Source organism: Paramormyrops kingsleyae, chromosome 10 (genome assembly GCF_048594095.1).
Source record: "Paramormyrops kingsleyae isolate MSU_618 chromosome 10, PKINGS_0.4, whole genome shotgun sequence".
Taxonomy (NCBI): Eukaryota; Metazoa; Chordata; class Actinopteri; order Osteoglossiformes; family Mormyridae; genus Paramormyrops; species Paramormyrops kingsleyae.
Genome location: NC_132806.1, coordinates 22,565,971 through 22,589,815, shown reverse-complemented (window position 1 = coordinate 22,589,815; position 23,845 = coordinate 22,565,971). Strand labels below are relative to the sequence as shown.

Below are 23,845 nucleotides of genomic sequence, written 5' to 3'. Positions count from 1 at the left end.
TATTCTCAGTGCAATTCACCATTAATGTGAAGAACATGATTTAGTCCAATTACAGTGAAAAGGCACCCAATGGCCCAGCTGTTCAGACATCTATGGGACGTTCATTCCACCTCATAGGTGCCAAAACAGAGAAGAGTCTCAATGCATGTCTTCCTTGCGCCTTGATGCCTCAGGTGTGTTTTGGGATTGAATTTAAAATACCAACATTTGTTTACAAATCCCTTAATGGTCTTTATCCCACTTATCTGTCGGAGCTTTTAAATCTCTATGTTCCGAGTAGGACTTTGAGATCAGCAGACCAAAGCCTGTTGCTGATCCCAAAATTTAGGCTGAAGCTTAGGGGAAATTGTGCATTCACGAATGCAAGCCCATAATTGTGGAACAACTTTCCCCTGCATATTCGACGTGCGCCAACATTGTCCACGTTTAAAGCTTGGTTAAAAACTCATTTTTATTCTTGGCTTTTAATTCAGTATAGGAGTCTAGTGTCATGGTTTTTGTCCTCTTTGCTTTTATGATTTGTACAGCACTTTGTGCCAACCTTGATGGTCTGAAAATGTAGTATAGAAATAAACTGAACTGAACTGAGATGGGGGTGCTGGGCCTTTTTTTGGCTTTGTAGGTGAGTATCAGTGTTTTGAATCTGATGCGGGCAGCTACAGGAAGGCAGTGGAGGGAGCGTAGCAATGGTGTGGTGTGGGAGAACTTGGGAAGGTGAAAATGGGTTGAGCAGCTGCATTCTGGGTAAGTTGTAGAGGATGAATGGTGCTCAGAGGCGGACCAGCTAGGAGTGAATTACAGTAGTCTGGATGCTAGTTTTTCCTCATGTTCAGGTCAAGTCATTTCAGTTTTTATTCTACATACCTGCCTTCATTAGACCCCTCATGATCCCCTTTGTTTCTGGTTTATTTTGTATTCAGTTCATATTAAAATCCCCTTGCTGGTCCTAAACTGCTCAGTGGATCATCATTTATCACGCCCTGGTGCTGTAACAGCGAACAATCTGAATTAGCATCTACTGTACAGTGAGTAAACATCTTTAGCAAACAGTGCAGCCCCAAACCGGCAATTCTGTGCTGTTTCTAATTCAAAAAAGTATCTTAACCAAAAGGGGCATGTTTCCCAAAATAGCAGGGATCGTAATTTGTGTAGATCAGAATTTCTATAGGTAGGTTTTCTTGCTATGGTACTACAGTGAATTATTCATCATGTACTGTTCACACACAGGGGATTGGGTTCAAAGCTATTCCACCTCTATGTGGGGTCTAGGTAAATCAAATGCTCCCTTTCTCTTCCATTAGATACAGGTACCAGTACAAAAAAGACTGAAAAATCTTTCAAACAGCTACTGGATTTATTGTTGAAAGGGTTAGGCCAAAAATCTGCACAAGCTTAAAGTAAATATCAAAAGGCTCATCATTTGTATATTAATATGAATATGAATGTAAAACTTTGTCATTACCCATAATATCTGGTAAATGGCTCCCAAAACAGATGGATAAAATCTGCACTTAACAGGCGTGCATAATTACAGGCGGCAGCTCTGAAAAAGTGCAGTGAACCAGCACCCTGATTATCGCCGATCATGCTTTGAGTGCCCCCCCCCCCCCACGCACCATCACCGGCATGGACAGGGGGAGGGCTGGATCGGGTTATTTCGACTGGTCACATAAGCCGAAACAGCTTCTGAAAAAATCACAGAACTTCCAAGTTTTTGTGGGTGGTTTCGGTGAGAACCCACTGCCCCCCCCTCCCCCACAACCCCCACAGTCTGCAATCACTTCCCCATTCAGCACTGTGAGAATACACGTGGAAAATGGGGCAGAATAATAGACGCAGGGTGAATCAGATAAGCCTTTCTAATGAGTCGATGAAGTATCCCCACTGTACAGTTTTCAGTCTAAAAAGAGAAACACAAGGGCCCTTTCATTATAATTTGCCCCACTTTTGATTTAGTTTTTATTAAAAAGTTGCATATCCATTAAATATTAAGAAAACACGTCAGTACTTCTATATTAACATTAGTCTGTCCAGTTTAAAGATAAATGTTATTGCAGTCAAAACTAAATTAAAAATCTATAAAAATTTAGCAGTTTAGACAAATAAATAATCGTCAGATTTCGATTGTGAGTAATAGAAAGCAGTTCAGCCAGTGTAACCTTCGATTGTCTGCTTCCTGACCAGCTGTTGTTTTCCACTGTTACCTTCCTTCGGGAGAATAAAGTGGCTTCTTTCTTGGCTGTCCCACAAAAAAAAGAAGAAAAAAAAACAGACCCAACTCTGCTGAACCACTTCATTTCATTAGTAGACTAACAGAGGGGAAACTCGTATACTAATGCCTTTCATTTCTGACCTCGGTCACCTGATCTTAAGGTTCCTGCAGCATTGAGGTTCCGCTGTAGATGTGCTACAGCCCCACAGCTTCACATCCTGACCCTGGACCACTGCTTCTGTCTGCTCCCCTTCATCGTACCCTTGGCTGGACGCAGAGTGCCAATCACACTCAATGCATTTAACTAGGTATTTGTTTGTGTGCCACTAAAGGCACGACACACTATATACTGTAGTACTGATGGCCAAATGAAGCTTCATGAACCACTTGCTATATTTTCTGATCCCACTAGATGGTTCTCTCTGTTCAAAAAAGGGCTCAAAGCATGCCCCAAAGCAAACCAAGAGCGCCATCTAGTGGGGACAGAAAATACAGCAAATGGTTCATTTGGCCGTCACTACTCTGTAGCTACCAGACTATTCACAAAAACCCACACATACGAATACAGTGTATCACAATTATGGCCAGTTATGTCACAGTGCACTCAGGCAGAGGAATTTCCCTGCTGTCTACATTCTGCCAGCAGGACATGCCCCATATAAAATGCATCATGTTTTAATGTCTTAGTCTCTGCCTCCAAAAGGGATCACAAACCCCCAGTGGTCACAGGGATCCTTCAGTGTTAAAAGATGGGTTCCCCAGACCCTCGCTACTGCTCCCATCTTTGTGCAACTTGCGCCTCCAAAGCAGGAAGGCGACCACAGAGAGGAGCAGTAGGAGGGTTAGGCCTCCTGCGATGAGCCCGGCTTTCAGGGCCAGGGTATCAGTCCCCTTGGGCTCATACCGGGTGCAGGAGTACTGCGACGGGGCGCTGGTACCAGCCCTGTTGATCGCCTCCACACACACTTTGGTCCCTGGCACCAGATTCCCCAGAGAGCCTTTTCTGGAATTCTCCCCAAACAGCTGAAATGTGCCCAGCTCCACTGTGACCCGGTACTGCTGCACTTCAGAGGCCGGAGCGCACCACCGGGCCACCACCTCAGCGCCCTCGCGGCGCACGCTGTTCAGATGCGGGGCCTGGGGCAGGACATTGGGCCCGCTGAGACCTGGGCACAGGCAGCCACTTTCCAATGACAGCTGGGTGCAGGGCATCTGCTGGTCCCTGCAGGGGTCGTAGTCACAGAGTTCGGCCAAGGCGGCCGGCCGCGAGCTCGCCCGCGCTGTGGGCGTCTCCGGCTCCTCGGGCTCCGCCACGAAGATGATTCGCCTGTATGTCACGGGAGGCTGACTGGTCGTGTGGCTTCTGTTTTGGCTCGGCACCGTGTTGGTGACAGAGTCATGGAGAAGCACCAGGAAGAGGAGCAGTGAGGGCAGAGCCGCATTCCTATTGGCAGACATGCTATCTGTGGGCATTTAAATGAGACATGAGGATCATGGTAAAAAACAGTCGCGGGCCAAAAATTTCAACTATTAGCCGCCATATTCCTGTAGCAACATTTTACTTTTAGCACGGTAGCACACAGGATCACACATACAAGGACGACTCTCCATCTGAGCAGCTCCTTCCCCCTGGCCACTGCCCTCCTCATCAGGGTCCCAAGGCAAGCACACTGCCACCTATGCAACACTGCATTTTATACTCCTGTTGACTATTTGCACACACCCCAAACGGTTTGTACCCTTCTTATCCTTATTCATACAGTATGCCTGCATGTTTACCCTTCTGTATTCTATACCAGCTTGTCCTACTGTACCTGTTTATTTATATAACATTTCTCATTCATTGTCTCTCTTTTTCTCTCCCCATCTTTATTCTGTTTATTGTTTTGTGTATTTTTGTTTGAATTACGCGTGCCACCATCTGCCCCAAAATGATTTTCACTTTTTGTACATAGTGCATAAAAGTGTTCTGATATCTGACTCTTTCGGTGATTTGCCTCTAATTTCTAACAAAAATGTAAGACTTTCAAACAGCGATTAATGGAATTCTGTTTGCTCAATATAATTTTAAGAAATCCCTGACAAAATCTGTATTTAAAATAATTCCATTTCTTTTCTCTGTCATATGTGCTTGAAGACATTTTCTAAACAGCGACTGTGTGAAAACTGTTTTGTTCATAATATATCTTCGTATAGGACTCAATTTGGCAGAATTGTTCATTATTTTTTTACTTTATAATTATTACGGTGGCTGTTAACAGGAAAATCTGCTCCCCCCCCCCCCCACCAAGAAAAATGAACCGAATTTTAAGTTGGACAAAGTTAAACAGAATCTCTCCTCCTCGCCCCATACTCTACCTGTTAGGGGTTAGTGAAGACATCATACTGTGCATTAATGTCACAGAAGCGGCCGGCATGGGGACATAGAACTGTACTCACTGTGTTATCAATCTTATAAACTGAACATTAGGCATGAACTGCATTAATAGTCTAGTCATGCACTCCCCGACCTCATCGTCATAGCAACCAAAAAAACCAAGACACAAAATAATCATCAAAATGTAAATAAAACAGACTGTTACCTGAATGATGTGATTTTAGTATCCTTTAGTCTGTCCACCGTCCCGGATTTTGATGATTTTGTTTTCCCTGTTCTTTTCTTTTAGACACGTTTCTCCTCTGACTCTTCTCCCTGCTGCTGCCTTTTAAAGACTCTCCCAGACTCCCCCCTCCTACTTTCCACATTCCCCTATTTTCATTCTTGGCCACCCCCCACAATCCCTTTCTGCCTCCCACCCTCCCCGTTGCCAAGTTTGGTAATGCACTCACTATGGAGAGCTTCTGAGTGCGTGCACACATTTGTGGAGCCACATCTGTATCTGCTGCCAGCTGTGGCACAGGGGGCCTGTTGGAACTCGTCGGTGAGTTTAAGTGAGCATTCGGGGGCAGACAATGAGGAGGTGTTCATTCTACAGCTCACGAATCAGAATTACATTTCGCTTACTCATGCAGGTGTTTTCCGCTGAAGGGGTCATTGCTGGCAGCCTTAAAGTCTTCCTTGATTCATTTGTAGATATTTCCATGTGCATAGTTTCCGACGTGACAAGGTTAGTCACGGTGCATGTATCATAACCAGCCCAAGCGTTTAAGCTTTGGAGCAGTGTTTCCCAACCTGGTCCTCAGGGACTCACAGAGAGTCCACGTTTTTGCTGGGAGGGAGCAAAAATGTGGGCTGTCTGGCAAGGAGCTGGGAGGGAGCAAAAACATGACAAGTCCCCAAAGACTGGATTTGGAAGCACTGCTGTGTCAGTGTTACGCACTTGATAACTCTTTGGGATACACTCTGGTACTGTATAGGTGGGAGGGGTAACTCTTTGGGACACACTCTGGTATTGTATGGGTGGGAGGGGTAACTCTTTGGGACATACTCAGGTACGGTATAGGTGGGAGGGGTAACTCTTTGGGACATACTCAGGTACGGTATAGGTGGGAGGGGTAACTCTTTGGGACACACTCTGGTATTGTATGGGTGGGAGGGGTAACTCTTTGGGACATACTCAGGTACGGTATAGGTGGGAGGGGTAACTCTTTGGGACATACTCAGGTACGGTATAGGTGGGAGGGGTAACTCTTTGGGACACACTCAGGTACTGTATAGGTGGGAGGGGTAACTCTTTGGGACATACTCAGGTACGGTATAGGTGGGAGGGGTAACTCTTTGGGACATACTGAGGTACGGTATAGGTGGGAGGGGTAACTCTTTGGGACATACTCATGTATGGTATAGGTGGGAGGGGTAACTCTTTGGGACATACTCAGGTACGGTATAGGTGGGAGGGGTAACTCTTTGGGACACACTCAGGTACTGTATAGGTGGGAAGGGTAACTCTTTGGGACATACTCAGGTACGGTATAGGTGGGAGGGGTAACTCTTTGGGACATACTCAGGTACGGTATAGGTGGGAGGGGTAACTCTTTGGGACACACTCAGGTACTGTATAGGTGGGAGGGGTAACTCTTTGGGACACACTCGGGTACGGTATAGGTGGGAGGGGTAACTCTTTGGGATATACTCAGGTACGGTATAGGTGGGAGGGGTAACTCTTTGGGACATACTCAGGTACGGTATAGGTGGGAGGGGTAACTCTTTGGGACATACTCAGGTACGGTATAGGTGGGAGGGGTAACTCTTTGGGACACACTCTGGTACTGTATAGGTGGGAGGGGTAACTCTTTGGGACACACTCTGGTATTGTATGGGTGGGAGGGGTAACTCTTTGGGACATACTCAGGTACGGTATAGGTGGGAGGGGTAACTCTTTGGGACATACTCAGGTACGGTATAGGTGGGAGGGGTAACTCTTTGGGACACACTCAGGTACTGTATAGGTGGGAGGGGTAACTCTTTGGGACATACTCAGGTACGGTATAGGTGGGAGGGGTAACTCTTTGGGACATACTCAGGTACGGTATAGGTGGGAGGGGTAACTCTTTGGGACACACTCAGGTACTGTATAGGTGGGAAGGGTAACTCTTTGGGACATACTCAGGTACGGTATAGGTGGGAGGGGTAACTCTTTGGGACATACTCAGGTACGGTATAGGTGGGAGGGGTAACTCTTTGGGACACACTCAGGTACTGTATAGGTGGGAGGGGTAACTCTTTGGGACACACTCGGGTACGGTATAGGTGGGAAGGGTAACTCTTTGGGACATACTCAGGTACGGTATAGGTGGGAGGGGTAACTCTTTGGGACATACTCAGGTATGGTATAGGTAGGAGGGGTAACTGCTCTGGGTATGTCAACCTGCCAAGGGATAGGTGAACCTGCCAAGCCAGCCAAGTGGCTTCTGTCAGCTTCTATTGAGAGCCATGTGACCCCATCCCCCCATTCTGCATTTAGACATTATGTGCCAGTTGTTATCATTTATCAAGATAACTCAAAAAGTTACAATTGGGAATTGATTTATTCAGGGACCTAGAATATAGAAATTGGCAGTAAATGGATCAATGCATCAGAGCTGGTGGCCTGGAACGAGGTAGAGACCAAACAAACATAAAAAAGAACTCAGAAGGCAGTGGGGATAAAAGTACGGAGATGTTTATGCTGATTGGGTGGCATGAATCAGAGCAGCATACCATGGAATTCACTCCTGAGTTTGTCACCCCCTGATATCTCATGGTATTAAAATCCAGCTGCATTGTGAATGAGCGTGAGCAACGATACCTGCAAAGGCGTAGTACACAGACAAAAAAAGCGAATTAGCTATGATTTATTAGCTGGCACAATGGAGGTGTTCTGGCACTTTCTCACCATCCTTCCCTGCCTCGCTCATTTAGCCTCCTCTTGTCAGAACATGCTTCAGCGACTGGCCACATCTCCCTGTGCTGGCTTTGGTATAGACTGTACAAAGTCTTAGGCAGTCAAAAGAAATGTTTAACACTATTTATCTGGGTACTTAGTGCAATTTCACTCAGAACACGAAAAAAAAACACGACAGCATTCGAATATATGCAAATTAAGAGTAACCCAATAAAAACTAGTAAGAATTTCTTGTGTTCTTCAAAAACCTACTGACTTCTTGTCGGATGGCTAGATAGACACCGCTTCAGTTCCCAAACCTCTCCTCAGGGGCACCTCAGCCGTTCCATGTATTATTAAATTATTCCACCAGCTCACTTAATTAATTTAATTAGTTTAAAAGTGTCAGTGAGATGTTCGTTAGCTATACGAGGTGCGCTAGCAGTCAAGTCAAAAACCACATGGGTGTATTGGATGGTTGCTGGAAACACTGGGGTGGCTTTAAGAGAAGATTTGAAATGGCTAAGCTTAGATACTTTGACATGCATCACAGTTTTACACCAACATGAAGATCATTTAAACATCATTTCCTTTGCACTATATTTCATGCAACAACCATCTTGCTGACTGCCTCCATGCAAGATACATAAGCTTCCCTTCGTTTCACTTCCCCTTCCGTGACTTTTTTAGCTCACGACATGAGGTCAGAAGTTTCCCGTGGGGGACGTTCTTCATCCTCTGCATCCCCGCAGTTCACTGCTTATGGGAACAAAATCGCTTGTGGCGGATTGAGGGATGATTCATGGCCGGGGACCCAGCAATCACTCTCAGAGTAAGTCAGCAAACCAGTGGCCCCTCATGTGATCAGTGGCCCCTCATGTGATCAGAGGCCCCTCATGTGATCAGTGGCCCCTCATGTGATCAGAGGCCCCTCATGTGATCAGTGGCCCCTCATGTGATCAGAGGCCCCTCATGTGATCAGTGGCCCCTCATGTGATCAGAGGCCCCTCATGTGATCAGTGGCCCCTCCTGTGATCAGTGGCCCCTCATGTGATCAGTGGCCCCTCATGTGATCAGTGGCCCCTCATGTGATCAGAGGCCCCTCATGAGTTGCATAACCATCATCTATGGTAAAGACAGTACAAAGATAGCGGTTCTCCGACTTTCTCAGAACCTCTTTTTTTCCCCAGATTTTTACAAATTTGTTTAACAGTGCAGTCAGGGGAGTCATAAAGGGGGGGCGGTTGTTTCCAAGGGCCGCAGAGGGACAGGGGATAAAAAAAATTTAGGACTGCCGTGATCAGTAGACATACTCCATGACGTCAACGCTGAAAATGTGTCAACATCAAAATTTTTAAATCGACGCATTGGTTTAAAAAAATTATTTAAATAAAATTACCTTTATGATTTCTATAACGCTTCAAATCATTATAACAAATGTTTTCCTTTTAATATCACTACGTAATTATGGGAGTAGTTCAAATGATCACACAACAAAAAGCTGGTCTGTACACCGTGCAAAGTTTCGATGGCGTACCACAGCGGCAGTGAAGCACGAGAACCTGAAGAGGAAAAGCACAGCTGCTATTCTGGATGATGGACCACCAGTAAAGGCAAAACCATCGTAAGTGCTGGCTATCTTTATGAAATTGCCATTAATATGAAGAGCTTTTTAATATCCATTGTCCTTGTAGCTGCTAAATTCAATCGTTTCACACATCAATAGCTGCTACCTTAGAATCTCCGTTGAATAGGTGTTTGAGAAAATGTTTAGGCTAAAATCTGAGCTTATTCTACATTGATTGACGGTGCCAGTGTGTGTGTTTGTCAGCATTGGGCTTGTTGGGACCAGTGCTGTTATCGTGAGCTAAAGCTGAAAGGAAAATGGTAAGTTAAAAAAAAAGCTAACTAAAATAAAAACATGAAAACTATATTTACTACAAAAAAAAGTGTCAGACTTTCATTTGCAAAAAACACCTCCACACCACCAACGTCTTTTTACCTGGTTTAACCACGATATCTCCTCTTTTAAAAGATGTGGTTGCTAAGTTGTCGAACTCGTATTTAAGAACACACACTGCTCCGGGAATAGGCGATTTTACAGGCGGTGCGGAGGGCGCAATTGCACCCCCTACTTGTCAGATGAAAATGCTTTCAAGTTCAATAAAATTTTATTATATTGTAAAGTTATATTTGAAAATGTGGCTTGTGTTCATCATATTAATGGGTGACAATTTATTATAAATGTTTCCTTTTTTTTTTTTTTTTTACAAATTTAATTATCTGAATGAAAGAAAAAAAATATATATATATATATATAAATACACACACACATATATGTCTGTGTGTGTGTGTGTTTCATAATATATGCTTGAGTTTAATTAAATTGGCTGACTGGTACAGTATTGGCTCAGAATAAGTTTCAGAACTGCTATCTTTGTAGCGTCTTCACCATAGATGACAGTTATGCAACTGTTTGGGGTCTCGCACCTTGCAGCCCCTAGGAGAAAAGCCAAGAGTCACCTATGACTCTAGTGAATATATGCAGTCGTATACACTGTTAAAACTATAAGTCACTCAGATAACGCTGTGAGCTCTGCGGCGAAATGCAAACACCGCGGTCCGGTCATCTTTAATCTACCTGGTTCATCGCAGACTGTTTTGGGGAGTAGATGAAAAAGCCAGACAATGGGGGTGGAGCGTGATTCCTGTACCGTCTGGGAAGAGGTGGGCGAGCTAAAATGCGTAAGAGCCACAGATCTCAATCAGTGCAAGTGAAGCAGACATAAAACAGACGGTCCAGGCTGAAAGCAGGAACTTCCCAGCCGCCTGCATGTGCGATTTGCGGGTACAGATTAGGACACTTGACTGCAAATGAAAATAATGGAAATATATATTTCTTCACCATTACTGGAACTGATCACTGGCCCCCTTATGATGTAAGCATCTATCAACACTATATAAAAAAAAATCACACACCTTTTTATCCTGTAAATGAGAAGCCCGCTAAAGGCTGACTTTTTTAAAATTGTTCCAAATTTTTACTTGATTAATCAATGCTAAAACTATCAACTGCCAAACCTGCCCCAGATTTACTAACTGGGTAGCCGAACCTGCTCTGGGCTGGAGCTCACACTTACTTAAGGAGAGCAGTGTTCACTGCTTGGTCATCAGCATTTCTCTTTGAGGAGAGAGCTCCGCAGTGACCCTGTCAGTTTGGTGGTTGGGGCTGGACTGTGCTGGTTTGTTTTCCCAGTGCCTGTCAGTGTAGGTTTTCTGTGTTTGTTGGTAGCCAGTGGGTGCTGGATTGGAGCTGTGGGCCGTCTGGGCTTCATGGTCCATATTGACCAAAAGTCTTTAGACGTTTTTGGCCGGTTTCTGTGTCAAGGGCTTCATGATCTCAGATGGTCATCATTCTGTAGCTGGTGTGGGCTGCAGACATCCAGGGCCTGTCCATCCAGTCAGCGGCACAAATGCCCCTCATTCTCTGTTTCCAGCAGGGTTGGGGCTGTTGGTCTCAGGGGCCAGGGGGGTGGAAGACCTGGCAGGATGGATGGGCAGCCCAGGTAGAGATTCTTTCACAGATCTGGTTTTATGAAGGCTAATAAAACATTTTAAGCTAAACCCAAAGTTAGCATCATAACAGCACCTGATGCATCTCTTCAGAAAGTTCTAAAGCATTTTTGGTTCAGTGATAACAACAACCTGGCTGAAATCTAGGTCCTTAATTTGGGGGGGGCGGGGGGGGTACTCAAAACAATTTTGTATTTTACTTAGACCTAACAAATGGGAACCTGAGGGATCTCAAATGAAGAACTGGTTCTCCTGTATTTGGTACATGGTAAATCATCCATCCATTTTCTACAGCCGTTGTCCTATGCAGGGTTGCGGGGTTCTGGAGCCTATCCAGAAAAACTGTTGTATTGACAGGTAGGCTGGTCCAATCCTTTTTGGGGCCCTAAGCAAAATTCACTAACCAAGCTTTCATTTCTTAAATTCCTTCCCATTCCGACAGGCTGATCAAATGTGGGGCCCCCTGGTGGCCGTTGGGCTCTAAGCAGCTGCTTAAAAAAAAGTGGAACAACCCAAACTTAAACATGTACTGCTTCGTTATTTCATTATGCTTCTTAATCCCATTCCTGGTGCCACGTGAATGCCAGGAAGGGCAGAATAGCTGCTGCCCTTCTCATTTATACAGGGCCATAGGAGAGTGTTCAGGTCTGAGCAGGATCGTGTTCAGGAACCCACTGGCAGTTGATGACCATCTGGCCAGACATTGGGGGGCATTTACAGGTGACAAATACATCCCACCTAACGCTCCCTAATGCTGCTGCCGTCTGTCCTTGCGAGGCTTTACCGATTTAATGCAGAGACGTTTCGATGTTTCAGATACAACTGCTTTATACAGTTGTGTTCAAAATAATAGCAGTCCGACATCACTAACCTGATCAATCACCGTTTTTGGTAGAAATTATATTTCTACATGGCAGATAATTTACTAGTAGGTGTAGTACAGTAATGGAAAACCAACAAACCCAACAGGCATAACATGCATGGTGCTGATTATGTGTAACAGAATCATTACTTGAAAGGGGCGTGTTCAAAATAATAGCAGCGTGAAGTTCAATTAGTGAGGTCATTCATTCTGTGAAAAAGTAGGTGCCAATTATGGGCCTTATTTAAGTGAGGAAAGCAGCAAATGTTGTCCATGCTGGTTATAGTGCATTTCTCTCTGAAATTCTGAGTAAAATGGGTCATTCCAGACATTGTTCAGAAGAACAGCTTACCTTGATTAAAAAGTTGATTGGAGAGGGGAAAACATATAAAGAAGTGCAGAAAATGATAGGCTACTCAGCTAAAATGATTGCGAATGCTTTAAAATGGCAACCAAAACCTAAAAGACGTGGGAAAAAACAAAAACTATCATTCGAATGGATCGAAGAATAGCCAAGATGGCAAAGACTCAGCCAATGATCAGCTCCAGGAAGATCAAAGAAGGTCTAAAGTTACCTGTGAGTACTGTTACAATCAGATGACGCCTATATTAAGCCAAGCTATCTGCAAAAAGTCCCCGCAAAGTCCCATTGCTGAAAAAGACATGAGCTGAAGAGGTTTCAATTTGCCAAAGAACACACTGACTGGCCTAAAGAAAAACGTCACAACATTTTGTGGACTGATGGAAGCAAGTTTTTTTTGGGTCTAGTGGCCGCAGAGAATTTCTCAAATGACCCCCAAACACTGAATTCAAGCCACAGTACACTGTGAAGACAGTGAAGCATGGTGGTGCAAGCATTATGATATGGGGATGTTTCTCATACTACAGTGGAGGGCCTATTTATCACATACCAGCGATCATGGATCAATTTGAATACCTCAAAATACTTGAAGAGGGAATCTTGCCTTATGCCGAAGAGGAAATGCCCTTGAAATGGGTGTTTCAACAAGATAACGACCCCAAACACACCAGTAAACAAGCAACATCTTGGTTCCAGACCAAGAAGATTGACTTTATGGAGTGGCCAGTCCAATCCCCGGACCTTAATCCAATAGAAAACTTGTGGGGTGACATCAAAAATGCTGTTTCTGAGGCAAAACCAAGAAATGTAGTCCAATCATCATGGGCTGGAATACCTGTTCACAGGTGCCAGAAGTTGGTCGACTCCGTACAACACAGATGTGCAGCATTTCTCAGAAACAGTGGTTATACAATTAAATATTAGTTCAATGATTCAAAGGAAAGCAAAATCTTAAAACATTTTTCAGTTCATACTGTGAATCTCTGAGTTTGGAAAGAAGAATGTGGACACTTACCCTAACCCTAACAGCCTAATATTCCCTTTCCTTCACTTTCTGTAAAGGAATAACACAAATGTGATGAATTTCTCTTCCTGTTTTGATTTGGAATAGACTTTTTAGTGTTCCTGATGCATTTGCATGTATGGAAATAAAAACTATTATAAGAATTTTCAGCTTTATTCACTGTTTTAGACACACTGCTATTATTCTGAACACAACTGTACTGTATATGCTTGCCTACTCTGTCGAATGCAGCGTAAAACTTTATCAGACATAGCTAATAGCTATAGCATTATATATGTGTTTTTTGTGGTTTTTTTATACAGTAGATTATACATTTTTATTTCTGTAGTGTTTTAAAGGTTTTAATAAGTTTAAAGCCATTTTACTTATCAGCTGCAGTACACAATGGTAACCACTGGGTGCTGCTGTAAAGCAAAATATGAATCACCGAAAATTTGAAGTATCCGAGACCATCGTTGCTGCATTTTCCTTCCTTCCATATAGCTTCTAACCGCTTATCCTGCTCGGGGATTAACTTTGTTTTTTAGCCTTGATTGTCTGTAAAAGTAGTAAAATCATTTCGACTGCGGAAACAGAAGAAATAATGCAGCATATATAAAACACTGCAAAAGGTTTAGTCAGGGTGTAATTATCTTTATTAATACCAACGCAGATTTCGTTCCATTCTAAGTTTGTAATTATCTATAATTATCTGCTAGCAATATAAATAATGCAAACTGTACAGCATTGAACTTGTGTCTGGAAATTTGACAATAAGACTCCAGATCGGCTTGATGACAAGGGAAAAAACTTTTTTGTTTCTCTCACATAAGGACAGTACATATTTGAAAGCTCGCGTTGCGCCAAGCTCACCCCTCTCTGCTCATGACTCCCACGTTGCAAAACTTCAGACAATAATCGCAGTTGCTATGGCAAACGTCTGCCCATTCATTGTCACGCAGAGTGCTCCTAAAATGCATCACATGAAACATTCAGTTATCTCCATAGCGGGCTAGCAAGAAAAGCAGCGGCATTTCTTCCTTATTAAATTTACCCGCGACCACTTCCAGTCACACTTAAGTAGGTTGTCATATATATAAATACCGCCACTTTGAAGCAAACAACACTGGCAAGCATTTATGTATTCGAATGCAAGGGGCACTAAAAGAGGCAATATCAGCGATGCGTTACTTCCACTAAATATACTGCACGATGTGCATCGGGATTTGCAGCTTACTGCATTAAATAAACCTTTTTCCATTACAGATACAAGGAAGACTGGGCGTTTTTAATATATCGCTGATTTAAAAGCATATACCACATTTCTTCTCACAATTCTTTACAACATTGAACTTGTGTTTGGAAATTTGACAATAAGTGAAACACTTTTCACAATAACGAACTTGCAGTTATACATTTAATTAACTGATTTATAGTCAGCCTTGTCCTATTTTTATCTTCCCACTTAAGAAGTCCAGATGCAGGCTACCGCCGTTCGCAAGTTTAATAAATGAAAGACAGAAGATGCACAAATACATGCAAGAAACATCCTGTGGATCAGCTCCTTTAGCTGGTCCAAGTCCCAGACTGTTTACCCCTCTAGTGCACAGTGGTTTCTGTGGAAATGTGGCCAAGTGGCAGGAAGTGTTTTTCCAGCCAAAACAGATAAATTAGCCATGTGCTGGGTCTATGATCAAAGCATTTGCAGGATAAGAGACATAAGCTGGTTCTTTGACAAACGGTTTCAACCTCAGACAGGCAGTTTTCGCCTCAGACATCTTTTATATAAAACATATGAAGCAACCAGAAACAATGGAGGGAACATGAAGGGGTCAACATTAAGTTCTGGCAGTACCACGGACAGCATATTCCTCTAATTAAGACCTTTCGCTACAGGGCACAGTAAGTATATACCATGTTATTTGCAGAAAGAAAAATAAATGATTCAGGAGCTGGACTTTCTGAATTCCAAGCAGAGCATTTTACCTGAACGGGGACGGTCACGGTGTGCAGCTCAGTGGGTGCAGAGGCTGTGCCTATGAGTAGAAGGTTGCCGGTGTTCTGTCGATTAATGCTGCCTTGTCGAAAAATGCTACCGTAGTGCTAATCGATAGCCCTAACCCTAACTCTTACCCTAACCCCCCAAAACACCCTAAAACCCTTACCCTAACCCTAATCCCAAGACGGTGGAACTGCACATGCGCAGAAAGGCTTGATAGCACGTCTCGATAGGTAGTATTTTTCGACAGAACAACGGGTCGAATCCTGTGGTCGGCAGAATGATTTCACCGTTGGGCCTCTGAGCAAGACTCCTAACCCCAATTGCTTCAGCGACCGTCTGATCTCGCTTTCTCAATTGTATGTCATTTCGGATAAACTCGTCTGCCAAATAAATGAAATGTAACTGTGTCATATTATAAAAATCCAGCATTATAAACTGGGACTGTCAACGAAATCCTGCATAAATAATTGCGGTCCATTCGCTCAGTAGATGAACTTTAATGCCGTATCAAATAACCTACATGGTAGTATCGTCTTAGTGTAAAGTGTTTAAAAATCTGAATTAGTGGTGTTCACGCATTTCTCTTGATTAAAAGACCTGGGATCTCTATCCTGAAGGTATCTTTTCCCTAAAACATTTCAGCGCAAACTATATCCCGCAAACTACAGGCCACTCCCTACAGCACTGACAAAACCTCAAGGCCAATTTCATTGGTTAACAGAATGAAAACGGTGACTGGCCTAACAGCCTGTGCTGATATAAGGCAGCATTTTTCTCAGTATTCTAAATTGTTCTCTGGTGTCTACACGGAAAGTATGCGAAATTTGTTTGTTTGAAAAACGTCCAGAATCTTTTTTTTCTTATTTACAGAAATATTATTTGGCCCTAGAATGAAACAGGGCGTTTTCCCGTTTTTGGCGAGCTCATTAATATGTTGATGAGCTGTGCTTAGATTGGCTATTTTGCAGCGAAGCGCTATTACGGTTCTCCCAAAACCAACACCTACAGTTATATATATGCCGCATGTCTATTTCGGTTAACGATGGATGGCATTTACGTTCTGAGAGCGTATCGCATTATGACGCGTTTGTGGTGATGCTGGTGTAAAAAACCAACTGCTCTGTCACTCGTGTAAAAGTATAGCACATACAATTATGTACAGTGGAAGCCCATTCCACGAAGCTCCCGGTGCACAGTTTTTGTGCTGGTGTTAATGACTGAGACTTATACAGAATTTTTTTTTACAGTTTCAAATATTAATTTTTTCAGTTAAAATTAACCCACTAGCGGCTCCAAGAACAAAAAGGGGTTTATTAAATAAAAACAGTCACATGACCAAACAGGTAACAGGGGAGATCAAAGACTAACATAAAGAACGGGATGACCAGCGACACCTGCTGGCCAAACGGGGAAGGGACACGGTAGGACCACAGGGGCTGACCCTGACACAGAAAGGCCCTCATTGGTTTTCCAGTGAGTCACATGGTATATGGCTTCTGCAGAAATCAAATAAATACAACAAAGTTTACGTAGGTTTGTGGAAGTTGGTGAACACACAAACACCAACACACACACACACACACGCACACTCATAATTTCATTACAAACCCATATGGGTTGGAATTTCTTTACTGCTGATTTCCCCAACCATAATTTATGCACCATATTAGTTAGATGGATTATATGAAGCAGAAGTGTAAAAGCTGTCACATAAATTTGCATTATTTCATGGTATCAATACAGTCAAGGCATGTTTATTAAAAATGCTGTTCATTTGAAATGCTGATAATTTTCCTTTACACCCAGATTGCCTGTAATGACTGTGACAAATTGTTTAATTTGTCTTGTGCTGGAAAGACACTGATAGACCAGGATTTCTTCTGTGTACAATGGCCCTCATTTATGAAACAAATGTATGACAGAAAGCTGGGCATATGGTCATTCCCAGGCAAAGCTTGGCATTTATCTCTCCTGCATGCCCTGCTGCTGTACCATTGTTTGTTCTGCCATCAGAAGCAGCAGTAGCACCTCTGCGCCATCACCTCCCTGCCTCCCGCTTTGAGACTCAAATCCCAAAATTTGGACAATGTGAATTGGGACTTTGCCATCTTCCTCCTTTGACTTCATCTGCTGCCCCCTGGAGGGCTGGAGGATGGGCTCCCTCTGAGTCGAGTTCCTCCCAAGGTTTCTTCCTTCTAGGGCAGTGTTTCTCAACCCAGTCCTCAGCGAACCCCAGCCAGTCCATGTTTTTGCTCCCTCCCAGCTCCCAGCCAATCAGGAACACCGAATAGCTGGTACAGGTGCGCTGGGAGCTGGGAGGGAGCAAAAACGTGGACTGGCTGGGGTTCGCTGAGGACTGGGTTGAGAAACACTGTTCTAGGGAGTGTTTCCTTGCCACTGTCGCCTTTGGCTTGCTCACTGGGGGCTTTGGGCAGCGATAATGTAAAGCAGTTTGTGTAATGTAATGCTGTGAAAATGTGCTGTACAAATAAAACTGAATTGAATGGAGTTATCAATGTCAAATCTCACATCAAGTCGCACCTCAATTATGCAAGTTTTCAATACATCGTGGTCTGGCATGCAGCACAACAAATCGAGTCAGAGATTTATCATATATTCAGACTTAAAAATACATAGCCTATGGCAAAATATATTTTTAAAAGCCTGCATTGACTATGTGTCATATATATAACATAAATAGGTATTCTGACATGGATTGCATTTACCGGGGTTAAGTTTTCGGTGTATAATTAATTTCTCTTTCCTTTTTTGATTTTGGCTACTGGTGACAATTACAACAAATTAAAATTATGCAATTAAAAGCAATGGGTAGTTAAAGAGATATGCAATGTGATCGCATAGATGCTAATTTAGTCACCTATTCAGTCACAAGTACCTTGACAGTCATCAGATCTCAGCAATGGCAGACTTGCCTCTTCTAAACGGCCTCTGTGCATCCGTAAGACGCAAGAGGGTATTTCGAGACTGCACAGATTTCTTTATGGAGAGTGGGGAGTGGTTAATAAGTTGGTTTCATTTCATCTCCCAAGGCATGGCCTTCTAGAACTATGCCACATTTTGGAACTTCACTTAAGAAGAGAATCCCGGCGCTCGAATGCCAGACCTCTGCCATTGCAGCTGCGCTCCGCATCGGGGTCTTTGGCTATCGGGGCCTTTCAGCAGGAGGTCGGGAGTTGGTCCGGCCTATCACAGCCCACAATTAGGAGAACGATGGCAGCAGTATTGGAGGCTATAAAGTTCCTTTCTCATCGGTACATCCAATTTCCCTGCAATGATACCCAGCATTCTGTGAGTAAGAGAGAATTTTATGAGATTACTGGGTTTCCTAATGTAATTGGTGCGATTCCATAGGTTCAAGTCATTTCTGATGCCAAACTCTCTCTCCTAAACATGGTGGTGCGGAGGAACGCGTTACTCCTTCATTTTCTATTTGAGTGGTGCAGGGACATGACTACAGGAGGACGTACTGTACCATAGCTGGAGTCATTTCCTCACTGAGTTACTACTGCATTACATTACTACATTACTATGGTAAAAGTATTCCAATGACTAACATATCGGTGCGATTCATGTATTAGGTGACAACGGTTATGCCCTCGCAGGACACCTGATAAGGTTTCGGCAAATTTTATTTATGCGATGGACATTTCATGTTTCGGTTGAGTTCTTTAAAGCGCCATTGATTGCCAGTAGTGAATAGTCAATAGCCAATAGTTTCCCTGCCATTATCCCAGGGCCACGGTGTGCCAGCACAGGGGGCAGAGATGGCCCCCTCTTTGCCTGGCTCTGTGGGGCTGCCTCCATACTGGATTGTCTAGCTGAAGATAGAACACTACTACTACTACTTGGCTCAGCTTGATCTGAAATAAATAAAAAGAACCAAACTCTAATTGTTTAATGTACAGGGTACAAAATACTGCATATGGGCTACTTAGCATTTTCTGAAGTCATGCATTTGCGTTTCTCCTTCTAAAACATCTCTTTTTTTTAAGTTTGGGAGTGAATTGCCCCTTTAAACTTAAATACAGCTCTGGAAAAAATTATGAGACCACTCCATGTTTTCCAGAATCTGCATTGATAAATCCCGGTTTAATCCTGGTTCTGCTGGCAGAAGGTTACGCTGAGCAGCAGGCTGCTTCCAAGCTCAAAATTTCTAAGAATGCAGTACACAAGAACAATGTGAAGCAGGAGACACTGGGGATGACCAGAAACCAGCCAGGTAAAGGGCAGAAGCATTTTCCTAATGCCAGAGATGACTGTCAACTTATCTGACAGTTTCTCATGAATCAGAGGATGACATCAAGTGACCTTCAGAAGGAATGGGAAACATTAAGTGCAGATGTGAAGTGCACTGCTAGGACAGTGTGTATCAGGATCCTAGAAGCATGACTGAATTCCCATAAAGCAAGGAAGAAGCCCTTCATCAGTGAGAAACAGAGAACAGTCAGGCTGTAGTTTGCAAAAAACATCTATATATTATTCACAGACGTGCACCCATAAATTGAGACATGCTATGGTCTCTTAATTTTTTCCCAAAGCTGCATGATAAATGTTCAGAATTCATATGTTTGCTATGTTCATATTCATTATGTTGTTTTGTTAATAAAATTTTATATGATTTAGGATGGGTTCTTGGTGATTTTTGATCATTTAGCACCGTGAACCTTATATCCAGAAAGTCAAGTCAAGACAAGTTTTCCTCCTCATTTCTGGCCACAGAAGGCTGGAGGATGACAAAGTAAAAAAAAAAATCATGTAAAAAGGTTTTTTACAAGAGTTTCATGTCCTTGACCTGCTGAATGTCTATTTTAGCAGATGGGACCTACATAAGCTGGGTTTCAGGAGATAAGGTTCCCTTCCCATATTTGAGCAAAGAAATATGCGAGATGGCTGAGAGTCATTTAGATACATAATTATATGCAAAAAGGCTTTTATGATACGTTTCGTGTCCTTGACCTGCATTATGATATGTGGATAAACTCTATAATGAGTATCATAGTTTAGAGTTGCAGGATGCTTATATTTCCAAGGTAACCAAAAACCTGGACATCCTACCATATTGGTCCCCCTCATTCCTGACCACAGAAGGCTGGGGAACAGACAGAAGTCATTTAGGTACATAATTACATGTGTATTATTATCAGTATGGGTTCTAGAGTCACTCTAGGGTTCTAGGGCTATTTAAGCCAGAGGAATCATATATTCTAGCCTTAAGCTACTAATATTCCCCCTTCATATCGATGCACAAACGTATGATTTATCCCTTAAAAAGCCATTCAGCTATGTTTTTCCAAGTAAACAGATTTGCATCACCAGTGAGGAGTTCTGTCATTTCTGGTATGTGTGTTAGTATGCAGAACCATGCACCATGATGTTTTAATAGAATTGTATTATGTTTGAATGGGTACAAAGATGCAATTGTCAGCATTGGTTGATGTAATTAGTATGTGGCCTATAAGTGAGTTAGAATTAAAATATACTATAGGTGAAGTCCTACAAACAATAGTTTTTCTTCAGTATTTGCCCGGCAAATATCTATTACCAGTGACCAAAAGTGTTTCAGTTACCTTTAAAAAATATGCAATTATCAGAAAGACAGTCAGTGTCGGTACCAAGATCGGACCTGAGTGCTGCAGCACTGTTAACAACTTTCATGTACTGGGTCCATTTGGACACATGTTTGTGACAGAATGGAAGCTAGAAAATCGGGACTCAAATACAGGGCCTGGACTCTTCTCTGGGTATTAGCTTATCACTAAAGATGTGCAATCAAGATCATAACTAAGTGTACAACTTCTTCGGTTCCTGCCTCTCCCTTAGCTTACAGAAACCAGCTCTGAGCCTTTTAGTAAAACCAAAAGTCAGGTCTCCACCAGACAATGGAGCTACTCTTGTCAGTCAGTGCTGACGTGACAGCAATGTCAGTCATTGCATAAAAATGCTCAGACAGCAGACAGTAGCTGCATGATTACTGTTAGACCAGCAGCATGAAACACAGAACCACGTGACACACAGAACCACGTGACACGGCGGTGGGTAGAAGGAACGGGGTTTTTTTCAGGATCATAGTGAGCCAGGACGCAAAGGGCATGCACTCACACTACAGGTGATTTAGGGCAGTGCTTTCAGACAGTCCATGTTTTTCAGGAATATAGACTATCTGGCAGGGAACAAAAATGTAAACCATCTGAGGACTCCCAAGGACTAGCTAGAGAAACACTGATCTGAGACACCTATCCACATAAAATCACATGTTTTTGAACTGTGGGAGGAAATTTGAGCATGAAGAGGAAACCCACGTGGATGCAGAAAGAACTTAACCCCCCCCCCATACACAGAGACTGGCAGGCAGTCAAAGCCGCAGGCCTGCAGCTGTACGAATGCAGAGCTACTCACTCTGGCAACGCCGTCCTTATCACTATATGCAATCTGCAATTATGAAAAATAGACTTTCAAATGAAATCCTTAAATGAGTCATTGAAAAAGTGCTGTAATGTTTAATTGAACATTCTAGGGATTATTTTTATGAGAACAGGGTCTGTTTTGCTCAGCATTTTCTCTGAAAGCGATCTCAGAAGCAGAGGCCCTCAGTGAGATATGAATACTGATGTCTTGTTGATATCTTAACGCCTGTTTTGGATTCCTGGTACTACAGTCCGTTTTACCTGAAGGGCCATTAAAAATGTACATTAGAAAGCATTGGCTTTTTACACTGAAAAATAGATTCTGTTTGTATGGCTCTCATTTGTCCATGAGGTCTTCATTGTTCACGCTTAGACCGATTGCCTACTGTTACAAAAAGAGCATATTCACTGAAATGAATAGTAATATCGAAGTCAATCTTTTCAGAACTCAATTCAGCTAAACCCTGAGATCCTGACCCACTGACATCACCAAGGACTTATCTTTTGTTGTAACTCTAAAAGAGATTAAATATTAACTGCAAATGTCTCCCTCTAGAACTGTAGGACAATGGCCACTGGGTCAGTGTCACTCCTGACATTAATACCAATAAGTGTCACATACACATTGGATTCTGTTTCTTGTAGCAAGATCCTTTAACATACCTGATAATTTAAAAATGTACTGTATTGGTCAAGGTATTCCAATACCTGACACAAATGATTTAGCATTAATATTTTGAAGGATTTCATATCCCCGGCATTAGGTGGAAGGATCAAATATTATTCTTGAATTACATTAAAAAATCTATTGTTACCAACCTTTTTAAGTTGTAGGTCATGGGCAGTATTCAAAAGTATCTCAAAGCCATCAAAACAAAATGGTTACTTTCAATACAACACAACAATCAGACACAAACATTAGCGAATGACCTGACCTGGCTACATAAACAGTCAGAGTTAAAAAGCAATGACACAACAATCACACTGTGCTTACTGAACCTCAGGAGAACAATCACAAAAGCCTCAACCCAAACCTTGTAAGAACATTTCCACAATCACCAAATGACCTTTATACCATCTAAATATCACATAGCATTTTAAAGCCTTTGGCCAAACAGAAATTAATAGTCAAACAGGATTCCCACCACCTACAGACAACCTTCAAGTAACAATCAGATGAAATCCCTTTTAATTTCATTAAGAAAGCATGAAACCTATAGAGAATATGAAAATAAGCTGTCAGTCCATGAGTGACATATTTTTTTTTTCAAAATCATTATAAATCTGTCATAAAAACATCAAGAAAGCTTCAGCCAGTCCCACGAATCAATTGTCACAACTGTCACATAATCTTTAGGGAACCAAACAACTACCACGCAGCCTTTGGCTACGTGACAATATCCGCATAACTCAGCCTACCATGCGTGTATCATTGAAACTCTCAGACCAGCTACAAGTAAAGCTGACTATTTAGGGATATCACCACAACTATTATCTGAAGAATCTTCAATCAACTTCGTGAAGCTTGGAAAAAGCCATCATCAAACTGTCACACAGCCAACAAAAAAACCTGGGACTAACTCTGATGACAAACTGCACGACGCCCGTCACGTGACTTTCAGACGACCTCCAGCTAGCTGACGTCATGCGCAAAATTAGACAATCTTTGGCATGCTGTTATTAATGTAATTAAAGGGTCTGTGGAGGCCTATGCGGCACCCTGGGCAAGCATCACCACCGACACCCCCAAAGTGTGTGTTTAAATGAGATTTTTTTTAAAATTATCGTTTGACAGCTCTATTAATAATCTGATAGCTTATTCATTTTGAAAAATTTTTCTTCTACTTGCCATTTCACTCGCAATGTCTCTGGTCACACCCTGCTCACCTAAATCTTGACCGGTTGACCGGCCTTGCTGTACAGCCACACACTGTCACCAGAAATTAGCAGATACAAACAAGCTTCTGCAAAGCTTCATCATAATCATTATCGCAGCCATAATCACTTTACATTTGTAGTAATAACTGGTGTATTACTGGTGCATTTGGACTGGGGGGAGGGGGGTGATGGTCACCAATATTATTTATTATTTTAACTATTATAT

The 23,845-nt window shown here is 42.7% G+C and overlaps 1 protein-coding gene and 1 long non-coding RNA gene across 2 annotated transcripts; both read right to left on the bottom strand.

Moving 5' to 3' along the window:
- Positions 1–1,335: 1,335 nt before the first annotated feature.
- LOC111859798 (leucine-rich repeat neuronal protein 4-like) lies at positions 1,336–4,950 on the bottom strand. The gene is made up of 2 exons (XM_023842802.2): positions 4,795–4,950; positions 1,336–3,675 (listed from the first exon to the last, which is right to left on the bottom strand). Exon 2 carries the CDS (start codon positions 3,668–3,670, stop codon positions 2,936–2,938), a length of 735 nt encoding a protein of 244 aa, XP_023698570.2. The 5' UTR covers positions 3,671–3,675; positions 4,795–4,950; the 3' UTR covers positions 1,336–2,935.
- Positions 4,951–9,885: 4,935 nt separating this feature from the next.
- Positions 9,886–10,794, bottom strand: LOC111859827 (uncharacterized). The gene is made up of 3 exons (XR_002841903.1): positions 10,656–10,794; positions 10,157–10,251; positions 9,886–10,015 (listed from the first exon to the last, which is right to left on the bottom strand). It is a non-coding gene; the product is annotated as an uncharacterized lncRNA (long non-coding RNA).
- Positions 10,795–23,845: the final 13,051 nt, after the last annotated feature.